This window comes from Nicotiana attenuata, chromosome 3, assembly GCF_001879085.1.
Source record: "Nicotiana attenuata strain UT chromosome 3, NIATTr2, whole genome shotgun sequence".
Lineage (NCBI taxonomy): Eukaryota > Viridiplantae > Streptophyta > Magnoliopsida > Solanales > Solanaceae > Nicotiana > Nicotiana attenuata.
Genome location: NC_031991.1, coordinates 69,981,882 through 70,003,119, shown reverse-complemented (window position 1 = coordinate 70,003,119; position 21,238 = coordinate 69,981,882). Strand labels below are relative to the sequence as shown.

The 21,238-nt window shown below is 35.5% G+C and overlaps 2 protein-coding genes across 2 annotated transcripts; both read left to right on the top strand.

Moving 5' to 3' along the window:
* On the top strand, window positions 2,618–3,481 carry LOC109224481. Its single transcript, XM_019389057.1, has 3 exons — window positions 2,618–2,920; window positions 3,051–3,092; window positions 3,134–3,481. The coding sequence occupies exons 1-3, from the start codon at window positions 2,618–2,620 to the stop codon at window positions 3,479–3,481; spliced, it is 693 nt and encodes a 230-aa protein (XP_019244602.1).
* On the top strand, window positions 10,561–18,556 carry LOC109224053 (TGACG-sequence-specific DNA-binding protein TGA-2.1). The gene is made up of 11 exons (XM_019388592.1): window positions 10,561–11,331; window positions 12,286–12,389; window positions 13,374–13,444; window positions 13,589–13,774; window positions 14,733–14,786; window positions 14,880–14,939; window positions 15,121–15,198; window positions 15,290–15,341; window positions 16,213–16,484; window positions 17,317–17,565; window positions 18,031–18,556. Exons 1-11 carry the CDS (start codon window positions 11,243–11,245, stop codon window positions 18,178–18,180), a joined length of 1,365 nt encoding a protein of 454 aa, XP_019244137.1. The 5' UTR covers window positions 10,561–11,242; the 3' UTR covers window positions 18,181–18,556.

Here is a 21,238-nt window from a genome sequence, read left to right as displayed (position 1 = left end):
ACTTGACAACTTTACATCCTAGGAAATTAAACTTTGTTTTAGCATCTAGTATGCAATAGAAATTATCCTTTGAACAAAAAAAAATACATATACGGATTTAGGCTCCATTTGGGGAAAGCACTCTCTACCAAGAATTTTTCCATATGCAGAGCAATCTCATCCACTGCACCACACCCTTTGGTGGTAATTTTGGTGCATTCTCTTTGTTGAGTTACATAGATCTTTTTTTTAATTGACTAATCCGATTAATTTGATATTTTCATATTAGCACTCCTATTAAATTTGTCTTCTTATTAAAGTTCAACGCTTAAGAAGTTAATGGAGGTCAATTTAATTTGAAAAGGACAACGATAAAAAAGGTTCACGTAATATCAAATATAATATCTGTATAACCTATTTAACTATAAAGGCACACGAATCAAAGATGCAATTCGTACTAATAATTAGAGTAAAAATATGGAAAATTTCATATTAAAACAACTGGGCTGCCTACTTTTCAACTTTATAGCCCATATTTCAATTTACAATTGAGTAGCCTAAAAATAACAGGCCCATATCCGAAAAAAGGGGTGTTATTTTCGTTTTTGGGGATTCGGAAGCGGGATTTTGTATCTTTCAGCAGGATTTTCTCTCATTCTTTCCATTCTTCTTCACCAAATCTACAAAAACGCGATCTTGCAGTCAATGCAACTCCAAAAACCCTAGAAATTGTTCTTCATCGCGAATTAACAACGAATCTAACACGAAAAGTGAAATTACTGCAATCAGCGCAATTTTCATTTTTGCTGCAATTTTGATTGCAACTTTTGTTCGATGGAGCTTTTTCCAGTTTACGTTCTTCATAGCGGTGAATGGGAAGAAAATAGGTTTATTAATTTCGTCAGCGATTATGTAATAATCGAGTCGACATTCAGCTACAACAATTTAATTTCAGCTATTTCGGAACAGATTAGAATCGATTGTGAGTTAAACACATTGGAGATTAACTTTCTCCCAAAGGATGGTTTGCCACCAATCCTGATTTACAACGATACAGGTGTTAAGGTGTATATCGAATTAAAGAAGAAAAACTTGAATTTCACTAAATACCCGTTGTATGTGGCGGTGAAAGAGATTTATGATAATCGTTTGGTTGGTACAAGTTCCAGTTGTTTGGTTGGTACAAGTTCCAGTTGTTTGGTTGCTACAAGTTCCAATTGTATAGATGTATCTACAATTGATAGCACTGAGATTATCCCTAATATCGAATTTATTGAAAACACGAAATTTAGTGAAAACACAGGTATGAAAGATGATATGTTGAACGAATTTATTGAGGAAGATCAAGTTTATAAGGATAAAGAGACAGTTGTCAGTGTGATGAAGAACTTGGATGTACGCGAGAGGTTCCAATTCAAGGTGAAGAGATCAAGCGCAACAAGGTATGACAATAGTTGTATATTCTGTTATATATATGGATAAATATGTATAAAGTAGTATATATTTGTATATAGGTATTAAAATTAATATATATCTAGTTATATTTTTGTATACAAGTGTATTTAGAAGTTGAATGATCTTTAATCCTAGGTATCACCTTATGTGTGTGGATGACAATTGTGCTTGGAGTTTCAAATCTTCTGTCGTTTACAAGGCAAACATATTCAAGGTGAGAAGTTACAATAATAACCACATATGCGGCTATGGTGAAAGATACTTAACACAACGTCAAGCTACTTCGGGTGTAATTGCTAGTATAGTCAAGGACAAGTATGTTAATCCAAAAAAAGTTTACACCGCAAATGATATAATAGAGGACATACAAAAGCAACACGGGATTGAAGTGAGCTACATGAAAGCATGGAGAGCTAAAGAGATAGCAATGGCAATGATAAGAGGGAATCCGAGCGATTCATATAAGGAGTTGCCGAGGTATTTGTATATGTTGGAGCATACAAATCCAGGAACGGTTACAAAGTTGCACAAATCAGAAGATGGATGCTTTCTTTATGCATATGTTTCGCTATATGCATCTATCAAGGGTTGGGAGCATTGCAGACCGATAATGGTTGTTGACGGAAGTTTCCTTAAAGCAGCATATAAGGGTACCATATTGACTGCTTGCACACAGGATGGAGCTGGTGAGTTGACTGCATCTACCTTGTTTCTGCAGTTTGTATAATGTTGTAGTTTCATGTATAAAAGTGTATAGGATTTCACAGCTGGTGTTTTTATAAAAATTGCAGTTTGTATAAAGTTGTATAATCGTGTATAACTGTGTATAAGATTTGTATAATTGTCTGAATCCTAATATCTATTTTGTATAAACAGGAAAAATCCTTCCACTTGCATATGCAATTGTAGATTCAGAGAATAACAAATCTTGGGAGTGGTTCTTCGTCCAGATAAAGGGTACTTTTGGTGTTAGGGAAGGGATGTGTATAGTTTCAGATAGAAACGAAAGCATCTTCAATACCACAAAAGTTGTGTACCCAGAAGTACCACATTGTATTGCATGTTTCACTTGTGGCAGAATGTAAAGCGCACATTCAAGAAACATCACAAACAATTGAAGGATATCTTCTTTGCTTTGGTTAGAGCTTACACGATAGAGAAGTTTGACTACCATATGACAGAGATGTGCAAAATTGATCTGAAGGTGCAGCCTTACTTATTCGAAATTGGCTACGAAAGGTGGTCTAGGGCATACTCCAAAGTGAAAAGGTCGATGGTAATGACTTCCAATATTGCAGAGTCAATTAATGCAGCAAACAAGGATGCTAGAGAGTTACCAGTAATGCGATTGCTGGAGCACATGACAAATTTGCTACAACAGTGGAACGACAAAAACAGAAAAAGTGCAATGGAGACATCTACAGAGCTTGGCGAAAAGTACGACAAACTCCTTCGGGAAAATCTGATTGCATCGGAGCAAATGACGGTAAAACGAATCAAATATAATGATGCTTGGCACTGCTGACTTGCATTTTACTGCTTGTATAAGGATGTATAACTCTGTATAATAATGTATAATGTGCTTTAACTTTTTTTTTTAAAAAAAACTTTTGCAGGTGAGGCCAGCTACGGAGCAATTATATACTGTGCTTGAAGGGGTAAGGCGAAACATAATGTGCCTTGAAGAGGGAACATGCAGTTGCGGCAATTTCAAATGGATGAACTTCCATGTCCGCATGCTTGGGCGGTTTTGAAGAACCAACAGCTGAAACCTGGCCAGTATTGCTCTTTTTACTACAAGAAGGATAAACTCCTTAGAACTTATGAATTTCCAGTGAATCCGATACCAGATGAGAGTTTATGGGTAATCCCAACAGAGGTGCTGGAAGATGTGGTCCTACCACCTAAAGGGAGACGGAAAGCAGGAAGGCCAAGAAAGGAAAGACTCAAACCTGCTTCAGAGAAAGAGTCTAAGAGGGCGTTTTCATGTTCTGTGTGTGGACAAAGTGGTCACAATAGAAAAACATGTAGGAATCGACCAAAATAAATAGTTGGAAACATAACACTTCCTATTACATATGTTGTCATGTTGAGTAGTTAAGTTTCACAAACAATAGAGTTACAAATGTTGAGTAGTTAAGTTTCACAAGAAATTGAGTTACAAATGTTAATAGAGAATTACAATTTACACTATATATTGCAATTATGTTAAATATGTTGCATTATACATATTTTGATTATCCAATATTAATGTGTTGTTGTTTTTAATGGTGCTAAATATATTGATAGATTGTACAAATGCAAAACAGAACTGCAAACAATCAATGTTATTATATGTATACAGAGTTATACATGAGAGTATAAGTTTGTATAAAATTGTATAATTATGTATATTATTGTATACATATGTATAAACCCTGCAACATTAATAAAACTGGAACCATAATGAAAATACATACTTTGTTAAAGGACAAAAGCAACTGAAATATTCATTAAAATGTAATTCATTCACAGCCACAATGTGTAATGACTACCACAAATTACACAAAAATAAAAATATCTATAATATCCTTTAAGGTTATCTCACAAGTAGCAGAATAGTACTTAGACAAAACTAGGCAACAACTCCTGATACATAGCAAACTACATTAAAATGGAAAAAGCATAACTACTTTCTCGGTCGTCCCCTCTTCCTCTTCCTGAAAAGTCTCCCTGTGATTTCATCACCACTAATTGCACCGGACTGTTGTTTTTTCCTTCCATAATCCCACAACAGAGATCCCCACCTGGTGCGAAGTGTCTCAATGTCAAAATTATCTTTTCAAATTTCCTTACCAAGGATGAAATACTCAGCAAAGCCAGCAATAAAAGCACCACAATCACTGTAATTAAAAATAAATCAGATTCTCTGTACGTTACTATAAATAGGTACACTAATAGTAAAACAATCGAGATTAACCTACCATTTGATCTGTTGGGACACATTATTAACCAGATTAATCTGCAAAGCATTAGAATGAGATTTATCGGTATGTGCACCATTGTTCCAATCAATGCCCTTCTTCTCGACATAAAAATCAGAACTCTTCAAGAAGTAAGGTATCAGAATTGCATAAGGTAATGCAGCATCCAAAGCAAGTCTATCATTAATAGCTCCACGGTTAGAGTCATAGATGTGGATGCACCTATCTATGAACGTAAATAACCCCAAAACCCAATGGCCCAATTTTGCTCTTCCGCGCTTCACATAGATAGGGAATAAGACGTGGTCAACAGTGTGCCACGGTACATTTGCATCACAATAATATCCTCTAATGTACTCTTCTATCTCATGCCCTTCAGGAATCACTGAAGGATCTTGATTCACTTTGAAATCTTTATACAGGGAGTTGATTTTGTTACCAAAGGCAAAGTCGATTGTAGTAAACCGCATGGCAACATTCGGCCCATATTTTTCCCTCTTCCTCAAATAATAAAAGAGGACATCCAAGTGCTGAGACAAGAAATAAAACAAAACAACCATCACTACTAGATTTTTTAAATATAGAAATTTATACACTATTATACGGAGTTATACATATTTATACAAGGTTATACAATCTTATACTGTGATTATACTAAGCTATGTATACATTATGGGGGTCTCAAACAATAAAGATACGCAACAAATAAAAAAAGGCATTAGAATAAAAAGTATTAAATACCGTTTCAATCAAAGGTCGACCACAATAGCAAGTGAGTGGAACCAATCCTTCGTGGTCACATGACACGAGCCAAAAGTAAAAGCTTCCGCAAGCTTATTTACTTCATCGGTATATATACTTTTGGCACTTCAAATCATAAAAAATAAAAAGTAATCAGAACTACCTTCATTGACAAGTATAAAATCAGAACATGAAAGATTAAAGAAAGTTAAGATACCTTCGCCTCGTATCCATCCCATTATCAACAAACGTGCAAAACTTTTTAGCCAATGGTCAAAATCATCAATTTCGATCGTGAAAGGATGCTTGATATAAAAAATGAGCTTGTGCGCAGATCTTGATGCCCGCTAATCAAAAACTGGCAAATATGGAGGTTTGGCATATTTTCATGGTATTTTCTGTCGAACTGATTGTTCAGGAGAACTGTAATCCTCTTTTACGTCTATGATGGATTGTTTGTGAAGCACAATTTGGGACATCTGTAGCGCAGCTATATCTTCATTGCCAATGTCATCCCAAAATGTATCACCCTTGATATCACCTGCTTCCCCTTAGACAGAGAAAACCAATGATAAAAACTTTAAAATGAAGAAAAGAAAAATCAGACAAAAAAAAGATAAAATGCAGAACAAATACCATGATCAACACCATCAGTAACTCCCTCGTCGGCTAGCACGTTATCTTGATTCACTTGATTGACAAAGTTAGGAACAACATCATATTGATAGCTATCAAATTTGCCAAGACCATATGTATTGTCATCAGACACGCGCTGACGAATCTAATAAAAAATAGTAGAAAGAGAAGGCATGTTGAGTGATGATTCAGAGAAGGCATAACTGTTGAGTGATTTGGTTTTATCAGTAAATAATTACCTTAGAATCAGTAAAATCCTCCCTAGTTTGCTTGGTTTCCTTCATATTCAGAAAACAAAACACTTTTTCAAAGGAAGAAACTACATAATTGTTGAGTGTCATCACTGTATCAGTCAACTACAACAACAACAAAAAAAAGCAAATCAACAACCATGTTTATAACCAAAAAACCATGTATATACAAAAAGTACTGATAAACTACAGAAAAGCTAAAGGTCCAGTACCTTTCCAACAACACTCCTCAACTTCTCAACTTCAGCATTCAACAGATCAATGCGCACCAAAAGATCATAACTCGGGATAGGCTGTCGATCCATATTCTGAGGAAAATGTCGTTTAGACTGTTGTTTCGTATTCTGAGGATAAGGTCGTTTAGACTGTTGCTCCATATTCTGAGGACAAGGTGGAGATGCAGTGACAGAATCATCAGTGTGAAAGGCAGGCACCTCCCCTGATGCAACATCATCTGCATTAACTTCAAGAAGCGTGTCGATGTTCAGAGTTGACATCTCTTCACGAGTAGGGGAAATGTTCCTATAGTTCAAGTACAAGAAGAAAAACTGGATTACAATAGTAGAAAAAGGGAATTGTGACATATTCATAAATATACATACAGAAAAACTGAAATCATATATAAAGAAGTATTATGGTACAAAATGTTTACCTTGTCGATACTACACATGATCACCCCGCCAGTCAAATCTGCATATGTTGGAGTTTCAGTCACTTTCCAATTAAGAATGTGTGGCACATTTGTGTCAACGCGAACAGCTAGATGCTTGTCAATCATAGAGCATCACTCAAAAACCATATTTGTAATGCAAGTGGCAAACCTCCAAGCCTATACATTGTCAAATAATCACACTATCTGCCCCTCATTGTCCTTAATATATCTTCAAATGACTTTTTTCCCCAAGCATACGTCTGATATTGACCACTTTCAATGATATCAAAATCATCTTTGTTGATACCATGATTATTGGCATCAGAGAATATGAAATGATGGACAAACACCATCAAGACCATCTTGAACGCATCTTCGTCCGACTTCCAGTCCTTTTTCTTGAAGCGATCAAGAAGCTGCCCCCTCGTTATAGCCTTTTTTCCATCTCCTGGAAAATACTCTTTTAGCAACCTATTGACATCTAGTTTGTCACGGAAAGTGGCATCATCTTCTACACACTTCAAATCAGTGATAACAACAAACTCTCCAATGCCAAAACGCAACAAACAAGTTAATTTTAACCCACAACTCCCTTTCCCGCCCTGGGAAGACTTCCCTCAATAGTATACAATGAATAAGTTGATTTGAATTTTAAATTGAGGCAGGTCCAAGAAGTACCCAAAACAACTAGCATGGAACATTTGAAGCTGCGTGTCAGTCAAACATTTCTTCAAAATGCTGACAATATTAGTCTCGGTATGGGAACTAATCTTGTTGTGGAAATGATCAACTGATTGTATATAGAAGTCCCCAACCTTGCATATGGAAAAATAACAAGAAAGAAATCAGGAACAAAAACTATACTAAAATATTGTATAAACATGTATAAATCAGAGTAGCAGTACTTGTATAAAGATGTATAAAGAACTGTATAACTTTGTATGAAATTGTATAAGCATGTATAAAATTAATAGTTTGTGACGAGTAGCAATCCTTTGTTCTTTGGATATGCAATAAAGACCACTCTCACCATCGTCCTTGATCTTGCTCTTTTTTATGCTTAACGACCTCGATCTTTCTCTTTTTTTTTAACACTAGGGCCTACATCATCTTCATTAACCAAATCAACTTTCAGCTTCTCTTTGGATTTTTCATGTCTCCCACATTTCTTACTCCTTATTCTAACAATGTTAACCGGAGTAGGAGTATTACTCATTTGCGAACGAGTCATTTGACTGCTCTCTTGTTGCGACTTTTTTGTAGGAGCAGGAGACTCAAAATCATCATCATCGGGGGCCTGGGCATGCGCATTCGCTTCAGAATCAGGGGTTGAGGGCAAGTCCCTCAATGATTTAATTGTAGTAGGAGTATTCTTCGTCTGCTAACGAGTCATTCGACTGCTCTCTTGTTGCGACTTGTTTGGAGGAGCAGGAGACTCAAAATCATCATCATCGGGGGCCTGGACATGCACATTTGCTTCAGAATCAGGACTCGAGGGCAAGTCCCTCAATGTTTTCGCAAAATCGAGCTTAACACCTTTTCCAGCAACTTTCATACGACTTTTAGAAGCATGTATTTTTGAACGCATTTTCTACAATAAAACAAACAAAGTTTTAACAAAAGTGAAGACAAGTGAAGGAAAACACAAAAATCAAACCAAAAACAAAGGCCATGAACACAAAGCAGAGGCTAATTTTTCCAAATTGTAACAAAACTCAAAAAATAAATTCTACCCTAAAACTCGAAATAACAAAGCATGCAAACTGAAACATCAAGTTTAGGCCCAGAACAAAGATAGAAGGAACACAAAATCGAACGCAAAACACAACAACATTGTAAAAAAATATTCAATATCAGAAAAGCAAAAAAATTAAAAATAAAACAAAATTTAAAACCAAAACTGTAGTAAAAGCATAAAATGAAACGATAATTACTTGAAAATAAGAGTGAAAGCTCGAAAAATTACTTGAGATCCAACAATGGAGGAAGGTTGCCTTCGTACTTCTCTGAGAAAAGCGTGAGCAGAAGAGAGAGAAAAAAAATTAAAAGCGAAAACCGTTATTAATATTTGTGGGCTACCGGGTGAAAATAAAATTTCAAAACACATACAACCTGGGCTAAACCAGGTTAGGACTTCAAATGTGGGCTATTTTCGGATGGGCTTTATGGCCCAAGTGATATATGATATAATTTTGTCAAAAATATACTGCAAAGACGTAACCAATTTATAAATAGTGCAACAAATATTTTCTGAGTGTGAAGAATACAAAATAATTTTCCAACAAGATTTTTGAGATCTAAAGTCTAAACATGTTAGGTACGAACCTTGGTCAACAAAACAAAATTCTAACTATATCTGTTAAGTAACGTTTATTGACAATTATTAAAATTATCATCAATGTTTGACTTCAAGAATCTATCATGAGACTTTAATCATTATTCCATTAATGGAACTTTCCACAAACTTTAATTCTTTGTTGTTTATATTCCATAGTTCCAACTACTTTTCCTTCATTTGCATTGGGCATCTCTTATAGAGGTAACTTTAATATCCACGTCCATACCTATGATTAGTCTTGGGTCTTGTACTTTATTGTCTGGCCTAATTAAGCTGAGAAAAATGTATTAGGAATAATTTTATAATTAGAAAGTGGAATTTTCCATATGATGAAGTAATGAAGGTACTAGGTTGGCTAAATTTTGAGCTACTAGACCTTACATGGGGTTTGTAGATCCAATCCTAACGTAAATAAATAAATTACTGGAAATTATCGCGATATGATTAAATCTGTTCATATTCAAATAGAATTCAGGTTTGAGTCATGAAAATGAAATTTTTTCACTACGATCGCTTTACTCTCTTTAGTATGCATATTGGATGTGAATTCTAAGTTAATTTCGGTTAGTGAATTTTGAATGTCAAGTAATTAAGAAAAGGATGGTGGACGAAAAATGCTACATTTGATATTTGGCTGTATCATTTGGCATTTAGGTCTAATTGAGGAATAACATAAAATCTTGTTTGTAACAAGAAAATTGTCTTAATTTTAAAAAGCGGTAAACTTTAAGAGCCCGTTTGGACATATAAAAAAATTTCACTTTTCTTTCCAAAATTTTTATACTTTTTTCCGAAATCATTGTTTGCCCATAAAATTTTTAATATTCAATTGAAGATGAATTTTGGAATTTTTCGAAAATTTGAAAAACTCCAAAAAGCTGTTTTTCAAAATTTTCACTCATATCACTCACAAAACTTAAAAAACAACTCAAAATTATATTCATGTCCAAACACAACTCTAATTTCAAAATTTTTTTCACTTTTTTTTTTGGAATTTTACATTTCTTATGTCCAAACGCCCACTTAGTCTTTAAGAGAATAGAGAATATCCAATTAATAACTAATCAGGGATGCAAGTGAAAACCAAAACCCTTGTGAGGGTACTAAGTGTATTTTCCAAGACTTCTGGGACGAATCTGAAATTAGACATTTAGACTGTTGTTTTTGTAGGTGGGTTAAATAATTTGCGAATAATAAAATAATCCAGAATAGTACAAAAATCAAATTGGGAAGATGGTTCTCATCTCGGTGGCTTTGAAAGTTGAAAGAAAAGGTTCACTTGAAAATGACGTGGGGGCTAGCGTATTTTGGAATGATCTAAACGTCACGTCTCTGATATGAGCATTTATATATTACTTTGTTCGTTTCATATTAAATAAGCTACTTTCCTTTTTAGTCTGTTCCAAAATAAATGACATATTTTTAAATTTTGAAATAATTCAACTTTAAGCTTTTAAGATCACAACTTTCAAAAGTGTTCTCTTTTTTTTCTTAAACTCCATGCCAAGTCAAACAATATAAAACCGAGTGAGTAATATATTTCTACTTTTAATTTCTATGATACTACTTTCACGTCCAAAGAAAATGATAAAAATAAATTTTTTAGTCAAATTATGTCACATAAATATAATGTACGTTATTAAATAATGATACAAAAAGTTGAGTTTTGCGCAGAAAATAAGTCTTGATTTAGAAAACTGTAGATAAAATAGTTTACTGAACCAGTGACTACTCAATTTCATTGAACAACTCCAACTTTGCAAAACTACTAGTGGGCAATAGAAAATTCATATTTTCTTGAGCTCTTTTACTAATTTTCTGGGTATTGCTCAATTTGATAAAGCAGTAGTTGGGTTTATTCAAGTTTTGACCTTTTTGTTGCTTTTTTATAAAGAGGATCTAAAAAAGTTTTTGTCTTGATATAAGTGAACAGCTGTTTTTATTTTTTGTCCTGTAATTTTCTTGAATTCAGTGGTCTAATTTTGTCTGATTTTTATTGAACGGTGGATTTTGATAATATGTATTACAAGTTCTTTTGATCTTTATATGACACTTTGTAGAAGCGATTAAGCGGTGGATTTTTGGAAGTTTTTGTACTAAGTCAACTGTTAGTTGTGGTGTTAATTCATCTAATTGAAGAGATTTTTGTGTATTTAATCTGTGGTTTTGTGAGATTCTGGTTATATGAGCTGAGGTTGGTGACTGTTGATTATGATGATGGTGATTCATGGCTAGTAAGATTGGTACAGCAGGCAATAGAAGTGGTACTGCTGGAATGCCAAGTTTCATTTCTCAGATACCTGTTTCTAATCCCATGTAAGTATATATCTCTTAACAGTTTTTTTTTTTTTTTTTTTTTGGTTTATTTATAGTTTAGTTAGTTCTATGCAAATCATTGAAGGTTAGTTCATTTTCTTTGAGACAGAGATTATTGTTTGTTCTTGTTTTTATGTGGAATAATTCAAGTTTTTGCGAATTGATTTTATGGGAATTAGACTATGTATATCATGAGCTTAAGTTGGATTAGGATATAAGACCTGTGTCTTTCAATTTGGCCCTGGAAATCAAATATACCTTAATGGCAGAGCTAAAGGTAAGGAATGGGGTTCAATTGGAGCCAGGAATTCTAGCAAGGAGATTCAGAAAAAATGGGAAAATGCTATACCTTAAATCTTCCCTCATGTTAAGGGGATTCAACAGTTTATGTATAAAACGGCGGTCCGGGGAAGGGCCGGATCATAAGGGTCTATTGCATGCAGCCTTACCCTGCATTTCTGCAAGAGGTTGTTTCCACGGCTCGAACCCGTGACCTCCTGGTCACATTAACAGTTTATGTTTGTTTGAAAAAACATATTTTTTCCCTGCTTGCACAGTATAATTTCCGAATGAAGGGAATTCAATTGAACCCCCTTCCTTACCTTTAGCTCTGCCACTGCCTACAGTTATTCTAGTTTGAAAGGCGACTACCTGAGTTTTAGGATGGTCTCACTCTATTTATTCAGCAGGGTCCATTTCATGGTTTAGGTAAATCAGCTATTCCTACTTAAACTCTACTGGTCCCTAGAAATAACGGAAATGAATGAAAAGAGGTAAGAGTATTCAACCATTTCATGATCCTGTTCTCAGAGTTCCTGGGGGTAATTACTGTGTTAGTGTGAATCTAGAATAGTTGTATGTCATTGGTAATATGTTGTATATGATGAAGGTGATATCTCGAATAATTTGTTCCTGTTTAATAATATGTTGGGGCTGTAATTTTTTGGATTTCAGGGGCACAGAAGCGAACAATATAAATACTTCTAGAATGTCTGATTTTGGGGTGCTCGAGCAATATCTTGGATTCCGTATTGGAGATGGCGCTAATGTTAATCGAAGTATGTATATTTAAGACTAACCAAGTTTAAACTCTTTTATGCTGAATGTTCTTGGTCTGCCTATCTTTCTTATCTGTCATCCGTCAAAAGAATCTTGGTATGTTCGAGCGTTCTTTAAATTACAGCCTTACAATATGCACCAAGTATGTTTTCTCTTTAATGTTTCTAAGAGCAATTGGGATCTCTCATTGTAAACAATCATTACGATGATCTTATAAGCAAGTTCTCTTTTCCATGCAAATTATCTATGGGTAGTTGAGACCTCCGAAAAGCCTAGATGAGCTGAAGAGATTGATCATGGTATAGGAATTCTCTTTGCTTTTCTACCCTTGTTAGGTCTAAACCTAGAGAAAAGTGGGACTTTGAACTTAAGTCAATTCCAAAAGTTAGCTCATGATGTTAGGCTTGTTCTAGATCATATAGAGATACGTGGATGATATAACATGAATCTCCAACATTGGGTAATTCACATTAGGAAGAAAAATGGACCTTGGGCATAATTCTACCCCAATAAACTAGTTCATGAGGTGAGAGTCGCCGAAAAGCATGTAAAGAAAGTACAATTCATACCCTCGACCGATGTGGTACTCTAACAATATGATTCCTCTTCATAGATAATCTACGAAAAAGTAATAATCCTATTTAGATATCTATAGGTTTCGAAAAATATGTTCAATCACATAGTATATGAAGTAAATAGTGTTTTTTGATATTGAGATGACTAATTTGAGTTAGGAAGACTAAAGTTCATCTAGTCCAAACTATTTAAATACATCTTGTTCTGGATCTTCCTGTTTGGACAATGCTAAATAAGAGGATGATTTCAACTGTAATAGAAATGCTTGATTTACTGAAAAGCACCTGTGTTTCTTTATTGTTTCTTCATACCTGAACCTCAATTGTCCAGGAACTTGTCTTATGTGAAGACTGACCATTTCCTGTATAGTACTCATCATTGATAAATTTGTCTCTTTGTTGATTTAGGTCCGCTATTTAATTCAACATCTGCAACTAATCCAGCAGTGGGTTTTGAAGTCTCTGGAACCATCAATAGGGTAATTATGGCATTATTCTCTCCCCATGTCTTCCTAAAGAGAAGTAGAAACTGTTAATCTGATATTGGCAGAGATGTCCAAAGGCCTGGTGAGGCATTTAGCCAATTTTGATATCTCCTTTTTTTCCTTCCGTTGAGCTTGCAGAATTTAGCTCCTTCAAATACAAGTTTGCCTACTGCTACTCCGAGATCTCAGACAATGCTATTGCAATCAAACCTGGTTTCAGCATCAGGCACTCATCATGAGAATTGGGGAGAGTCAAACATGGCAGATTCTGGTTCACGCACTGATACTTCAACTGACATGGATGGAGATGATAAAAATCAGCTGGTAATTTACTCTGCTTGTCTTGGTTTCATCTCTTAGCCTCTCTTAGACCATTTCTCGTTGGTCGGTAAAGACCTGCAATCTCTTTGAATCAATGCGGTTTTGGCTAAGAATGAAACTTAATAGAAGCAAAAGGGGACATTTAAGCGAACCAACAAGTACGGATTGAGGTTTAATTGTTATTACACTTACATAAGGTGCGGTGTTTCTCGAGATGTTCTATCTGAGCACTTGTATGTTCATGTAAGGATAAGTGTGAAATTTGTAGAATCTCTAGTGCTAGAGAACGCTAATTTGCCTTAAGTGACAAGTTATTTACTACTCCCTCTGTCCCATCTTATATAACTTTATCGTTTGGGATGTCTCAAAATGCTTAACATATTCCATCACTATGCAACTTCCACAACTCCCAAGAATTCAAATTCATTGAAGTATTCAACTTTTAAACTTCAATCTTATGTTTTCTTTATTAAATTAACTTTTGCATCATTACTTTAATGTTTCTCAGTACTGTCAATATAGTATATAACTCACCATAAAATATGGCGATACAAAATGGGATGGAGGGCGTATTATTAAATTATTAATCTAAAATAAAAGACATTTATTTTGTATTGTAAAGAATTGAGAAAGTGGGAATAGTACAGAGGGTTCATGTTGACCAATCCCAAACTAGTTGGTATTGATCAGTAATTGGCACTTCAATTTCATACTCGAGTCTTTGGTTTGCAAATATGTAATCGCTTTAACTGAAGAGTTTGTACATGTAACAGAAAATTTCTCCTCAAGTAACAGGAGAATTATTTATTGTGGTGGACCTTTTAGTTTCAATAATTGCTATTTGTTTCATCTGTCTTGAAAAGTTAGCGGAAATGTCTTAACTTGAACGAGTGATGTTTGTCATTACTGATATGTATTTTTACGTTTCAGTCATATATGAAAATTCTTTTCTGTTATGCAGATTGAGGCAGGTCAATCCAGTGATAAATCAAAAGAAAAAGTCTTGGATCAAAAGGTCCCCTTTTTTTCCCGCACTATTTAGTTCTTAGAAGAGGAGAACTCATGTTCCATTCTGATATTCTTTTTGCTTATTTATCACTGCTTTCAGACACTGCGGCGACTTGCCCAGAACCGTGAAGCTGCTAGAAAAAGTAGATTGAGGAAAAAAGTAAACCTTTCTTCTCTCATTCTCCTCCTTTTGTTTTCCTTTCCCCCCGTTGATATGTAATATAAGCCTGTACCTCGCGCACTAGTTTGTCATTTTAGTAAACGAGGGATGCTGAAGAGATTATGTCAGCTGATTGTTTCTCACTTGTCTTTAAATGACTAATTCAGTGCTTATGCTGTAGGCATATGTTCAACAGTTGGAGAACAGCCGGCTGAAGCTATCGCAGTTGGAGCAGGACCTTCAGAGAGCACGTCAACAGGTATTGGCTTCTGTCCTTTCACGTGCTTTCGTAGAACAACCTGAGGAGGTTTCACAATCTTTTCTTATATTGGGTTCTTGTCCAACTGAAGGGGAAGTACATTTCAAACATAGCAGATCAATCAAATGGAGTGGGTGCCAATGGTATGCCTATTGCTCATCATTTAACTTGTGTGCCTTAGCTTCCTTTTTTTATTTCAACAAACAAGAAAATTGCTGGGCTTCTTCTAGATTTGCTGAGGATGTATCATTTCTTGATACTTAATTGAGCTAGGAGTGGATTGTTATTTCATGTTACTGTAACAGCCAAAGTTTGCCAATACTCTGCGTTGTATCGGCTATAATATTGTTAAAATCATCTACTGTGCCTCTCATATGTGAAGTTGACACTTGACAGGGGTTGAGTAGTTCTAGGAAATCTGAGTAGAATCAGAATAATCGGTTTCACTAAGACAGAAAAGCGTCCACTATGCCCTTTTCAGTTCCTTTCCAGGAAGAGTTCGTCTCTCATGCATTGTGTGTTGCGTGGTGTGTGTTTAGGTAGCAAATAAGACTGAAATAATATCTTTTTTCTACTTGAAGAAGATTGGAGAACTTCAGTTTTCTTGATTTTCCCTGATTAACTGGACTTAGTTAATGAGAAAATTTGTGACATCCATCTTCATGTTTGTTCGCTGTAGCTGATCATTAAATTTGAATACGAGGAACAAGGTAAACTGCATCATCCAATAGGTCCTCGTGTCATTGCTTTGACCCTATATCAAAAGTTGTGAAGCTGTGGGTGAATGGACTTGGTCGATGTTGATATTTCTCACGCTTATGATGGTTGCCATGATACAGATAATGAATGAATCAGTTGGGGCTTTATGCCGTCAGTTTAATGCATGACTCTTTTGTATTAGGCTGGCTTATTTTAATAAGATATGTTCAACCCATTATCTAGTTTCTGATTGCACTTCCCGAAAAGTTAATTTCCTCATGCTAAGATAACATTTCAGATTATGCTGTTCTGCAGGGCCCTTAGCATTTGATGCAGAATATAGTCGATGGTTAGAAGAACACAACAAACACATCAATGAGCTAAGGACCGCTGTCAATGCACATGCAAGTGATCCTGAACTGCGAAGTATTGTGAATAATGTCACTGCACACTTTGACGAGGTCTTTAGGGTGAAAGGAAATGCAGCCAAAGCGGACGTATTCCATGTCTTATCAGGGATGTGGAAAACCCCTGCTGAACGCTGTTTTATGTGGATTGGTGGCTTCCGCCCGTCTGAACTTCTTAAGGTGACCTCTTTCTTGCTCTCATATGTGTGCAATTCTGCATCTGTTCTTCTGCATTTCCCATCTAGACTTTCCCTGTGTAGGATTATAAATAGCTGTTATACTCTTTTATTAAGTATGAAAAGTTCCTGTTGTTAGCAGGTCTAATAAGTTTCTAGTGATGTGTTGCACTTCATTGATTTATGCTTGTGAACGTCTAGAATATTTGCTAAACATTGGATGGTTTCACTTTTCGAATGAATGAGGTGCCGTGCAGTGTACAATTGCAATTTTATGTCACTATCATTTATAACTCCATCATTGCAGTCTCGTGTCCTTGGATAGGTAAGGTCTGAGATTCTCCTTCAAATGGCATGGATGTGCAATTATTGTTTTGAAGCTCTCGGTTTTCTTCTTGTGTCCACTGCATACTACTATCCCTAAACAACCTGATTCCTAGAAGCAAAAGCTTGGATCAAAATCCGTGGTTATCTGTATCCTTATTGGCGTCCCGAATGAGGTTTCCTGGCCTTCTTCAGCTTGGTGATGTTAGTAGACCTCCAATTGCATCTGTTGTTAATGTGCTTTCACTTTGTCAATTTACGGCATTTTTGTGCTGGAATTATATGAGTGCTGTAGACTGTATTTGGTTTTATTCTTGTCATTTTTTTCATGTGTCATCCATTGTGATAAATTAAAAACCTCAAGTTGCTAAGCTAGATAACGTTCTTCGGAAAAATTGGAAGTTTAATATGCTATTTCTAAGCCGTATGGAAGTTTCTTTATAAGCAATTATGCATTATTTTATTTTACTATTTTTCACATGTTTCCTGAAATGATTTGTTTGGTAATGCAGCTTCTAGTGAATCAGTTAGAGCCGCTGACCGAGCAGCAGTTAGCTGGCATATACAACTTGCAGCACTCATCCCATCAAGCAGAAGATGCTCTTTCACAAGGTATGGAGGCGTTGCAGCAATCCTTGGCTGAGACATTAGCCAATGGATCTCCTGCTCCAGAAGGGTCATCAGGGGATGTAGCTAATTACATGGGTCAAATGGCAATGGCAATGGGCAAATTAGGGACTCTTGAAGGTTTTCTTCGTCAGGTAACTTTATTTTTGCTGCTGCTGTTGTTGCCTATTCTTTGTTTAAGTTGTTTAAATGATGGAAATGCTGTAAACACGTTCAGCCATTTAAGCAGTGGAAATCAGGGGGGTGGGATTAGGGGCAAGCGAATGTCACTCTGGAGGTCTGGTTTCGTTACTACAAATCACGTTATCCACTTTTATGTCCTTTGACAATGTTATAGGTTAAGTAATACTTTATGTTTGCGAGCGTTCTAAAGTGAACAATCGGCATTCTGTACTTTTGTCTCATGCGGACTACTATTGGCAAGGTTAGAGAAGGTTTTGACATGAAACATATGATTCAAGAAAGTTGCCATGTTTATGACCCTGTAGCAATGAGATGTAATAACTCCATGTTCAGTGGTAGCTGGTTTGTTATGTTAGTTTTATTGGTAAACTATGTGAAGCTAAAAGTCTTTGTATCTTTCTGGCAACTTTTAACAGGCGGACAACCTGCGACAACAAACATTGCAACAAATGCATCGTGTATTGACAACCAGACAATCGGCCCGTGCTCTTCTTGCAATAAATGAATATTTCTCACGTCTTCGAGCTCTCAGCTCTCTCTGGCTTGCCAGACCACGAGAGCAGTAAGTATGACATGCATTGCAGTATTCTGCTCAAAAACGGGCGAACTATTGCCAAGACACCACATAGTTGTGGTGTACACTACTACTTTACTTTTATACTGAATGGTCCAGTTCTACTTGACCGTCCATGCCGGAACTGGCCAGTGTATGTGCTTGTGGAAGTGTAAAATTTGTTTTTTTTTGTTTTTGTTTTCTAGGTGTTAGGATGCTAAAATTTTACTTTGTGATATAGGAACCAATAATGTACCCCTGAATGTGTTTTTAGCTTTTCAAAGAAAAAGTTTAGTTAGGGATTTTAAGCTGCAGAATTGTAATGAGAGAAAGTTTATGCTTAAATAGATTATACCTTGTTACCTGGAAAGTTTCTCTTCTGAGATGTGGGAAATTTCTGCAGCTGATCATTTTCCGTTTATTATTCCTGCACGAAATGCGGATGAATGAAGGCACCAAATCTAACGTACTGCATGTGTAAGTTTTTATTACACCTAGGGTGTGTTTGGTATGAAGGAAAATATTTTCGGGTCCAATTATTCCATGTTTGGTTGGATTAAATGTGTTAGAAAATATTTTTCTTATGAACTTATTTTCCTCTAATTATAAAGTTTACGGGTTCGAAAGTTTAGCGGTTCGGAAGTTTATGAAATTTGCGGGTTCGGAAGGTTGTTGGTTCGAAAGTTTATGGCTATTGCTCTTAAGAAGTTATTTTCCTTAATTTGCGTATCAAACATTGAAAATAAATAAGATTACTACTTGTTTTTCAAGAAAATATTTTCTTCGAAAACGAAAAATGTTTTTCGTTACACCAAACACACCCCTAAAGTTCTAAGATTTTTCATTAACTTTAATGACTTCTTATTCGACTCCATTTGATGTGCAGGATTTGGTAGACAACCGAACGCTATTTCACATTCGATATCACTTTTTATTTTTATGTCGAAGAAATGAAGAAATGCAATGAAAAAAATTTCATATGACTAAAACCAAAAGCACAAACTTCGGAGAAATAGGTGAACAAGCTGTTACTGTTACCTTTCTTTTCCTTTTACTCTAGGCTTCGATTTTGTACTCTATTCTGAATTTAATTGTCACATTTTGCTTTTTAAGGTCAAGTTGGACCATTTTGTACCTGTCTCTTATTTTATTAATAAAAGCTAAAAGGTGTAAAATACTCTTTAAAATATTCATTAGAGAGACAACCCAGTTTTTCATATTACGAATAACGAGTTCCTTAAATTTACTAAGACTCTTTATATTTATTGAGTACGTAGGTTAAGTAAAATTGAAATGAAATCTAAATTTAACTCATGATAAAACTTGGAGATTTTGGATCAGTCTCTTGTTTTCTTTTTTTTTTTTTTTTCGGTCAGACTCTCGTTTTTTTGTTGATAAAACTAAAAGGTGTCAAAGTACTCATTTAGAAATTTTTCAGAAAGATACGCACTTTTTTTAATAAGAAATGAGTTTCTGAAATTTACTAACACTTACAATTAGCAAAAAGAAATTTATGCTTGTTCAATAGATCGGATTGGGTGAATATCTAAACAAAGTGAAAAATAGAAAAAATAAAAAAATAGAAAAAAGTAAATAATTGATGTAACAATTTCAGTCCCACAGTGGCAGCTTGAAGGAAAAGGGAAGCGAACGGCTTAGTATAAGAAATGGGCTGAGAACGCAGAGGAACATACTTACTTGGACGGGGTCAATGAATCAATAAGGCCCATGGCCTAGGCTGGTGACCTCCATTGCACTATGGGAGAGGTGCCCGCCTAAGATCGGTCAAAGTGGTCAAGCCTACGTCATAATTTGTGATAGCGGGGGCCTGCGTTCCCGTGGCCCTTACCTAATTCCAAGTCCTAATTTTTTAGGCCCAATAAGTAATACGTGCGACTGCCTGAGAAGTAGGCCCATTTGCATTTCCTTTTCAATGTGTTTTTATGGGGGAAGTGCACGGTTGGCCACTAATAACACATGTATTTACTTTTAAGCCACCGTTTAAAATATCTTTAGTCTTTAGCCACTGCTTTAATAAACTTTAACTGCCCGGACGAAAATACCTTTCTGCTCATGTCCTTAACTTTTGTACTTAACTTCAGGACTTCAGGACTACATTTCCTTAACTTTTGAACTTGTAACTCCAAGTTCAGGACTTCAGGACTACATGTCCTTAACTTTTGAACTTGGAACTCTAAGTTCAGGACTTCAAGGCTACATGTCCTTAACTTTTGAATTTGGAACTCAAACTTCAGGACCAAGCGTCCTTAACTTTTGAACTTGTAAGTCAAAGTTAAGGACCTATTGTCCTTAACTTTTGAACTTGTAACTATAAGTTAAGGACTGCTTGTCCTTAACTTTTGAACGTGTAACTGTAAGTTAAAGACTGTCTGTCCTTAAATTTTGAACTTGGAAATCAAAGTTAAGGACATATTGTCCTTAACTTTTGAACTTGTAACTGTAAGTTAAGGACTGCCCGTCCTTAACTTTAGAACTTGTAACTGTAAGTTAAGGACTGCCTGTCCTTAACTTTTGAACTTTGTGTCCTTAACTATTGAACTTAACTTTAAGACTTCAAGACTACATTTCCTTAACTTTTGAACATGAAACTCTAAGTTCAAAACCATGTCCTTAACTTTTGAATTTAACTTTAGGACTTCAGGACTACATGTCCTTAACACAATTATCTTTGAAAAGAGTTGATTGTAACGATGCTAAAGCAAGGCGAGATGACGACTATTTCGAATTACAGGTACCTTATTTTCTTTCTTTTCTTCTGGTTTTGCATTTGTTCGGATTTGATGATGCCAAAACTCTCTGCAGATTAAGATATGCAATGGGAAGACATTACAAGTAGTTGCAGTAGCAAAAGGTTTCTTCTACACATTGGGGAAGCCACTTATGTGAAGCCATTGCTTGGTTGATCTTCTGCAACAGATCAGCTAAGCGTTTGCTAATGCAAGAAAACGAAATTGAAACTAGGATATCACCCGGAAAGAAAACGAAAAACGAGTGGGTATCGAACTTGAGAGAGAAGCGAGGGTTTGGGAAGAAAAGCAATGGAAGAAAGG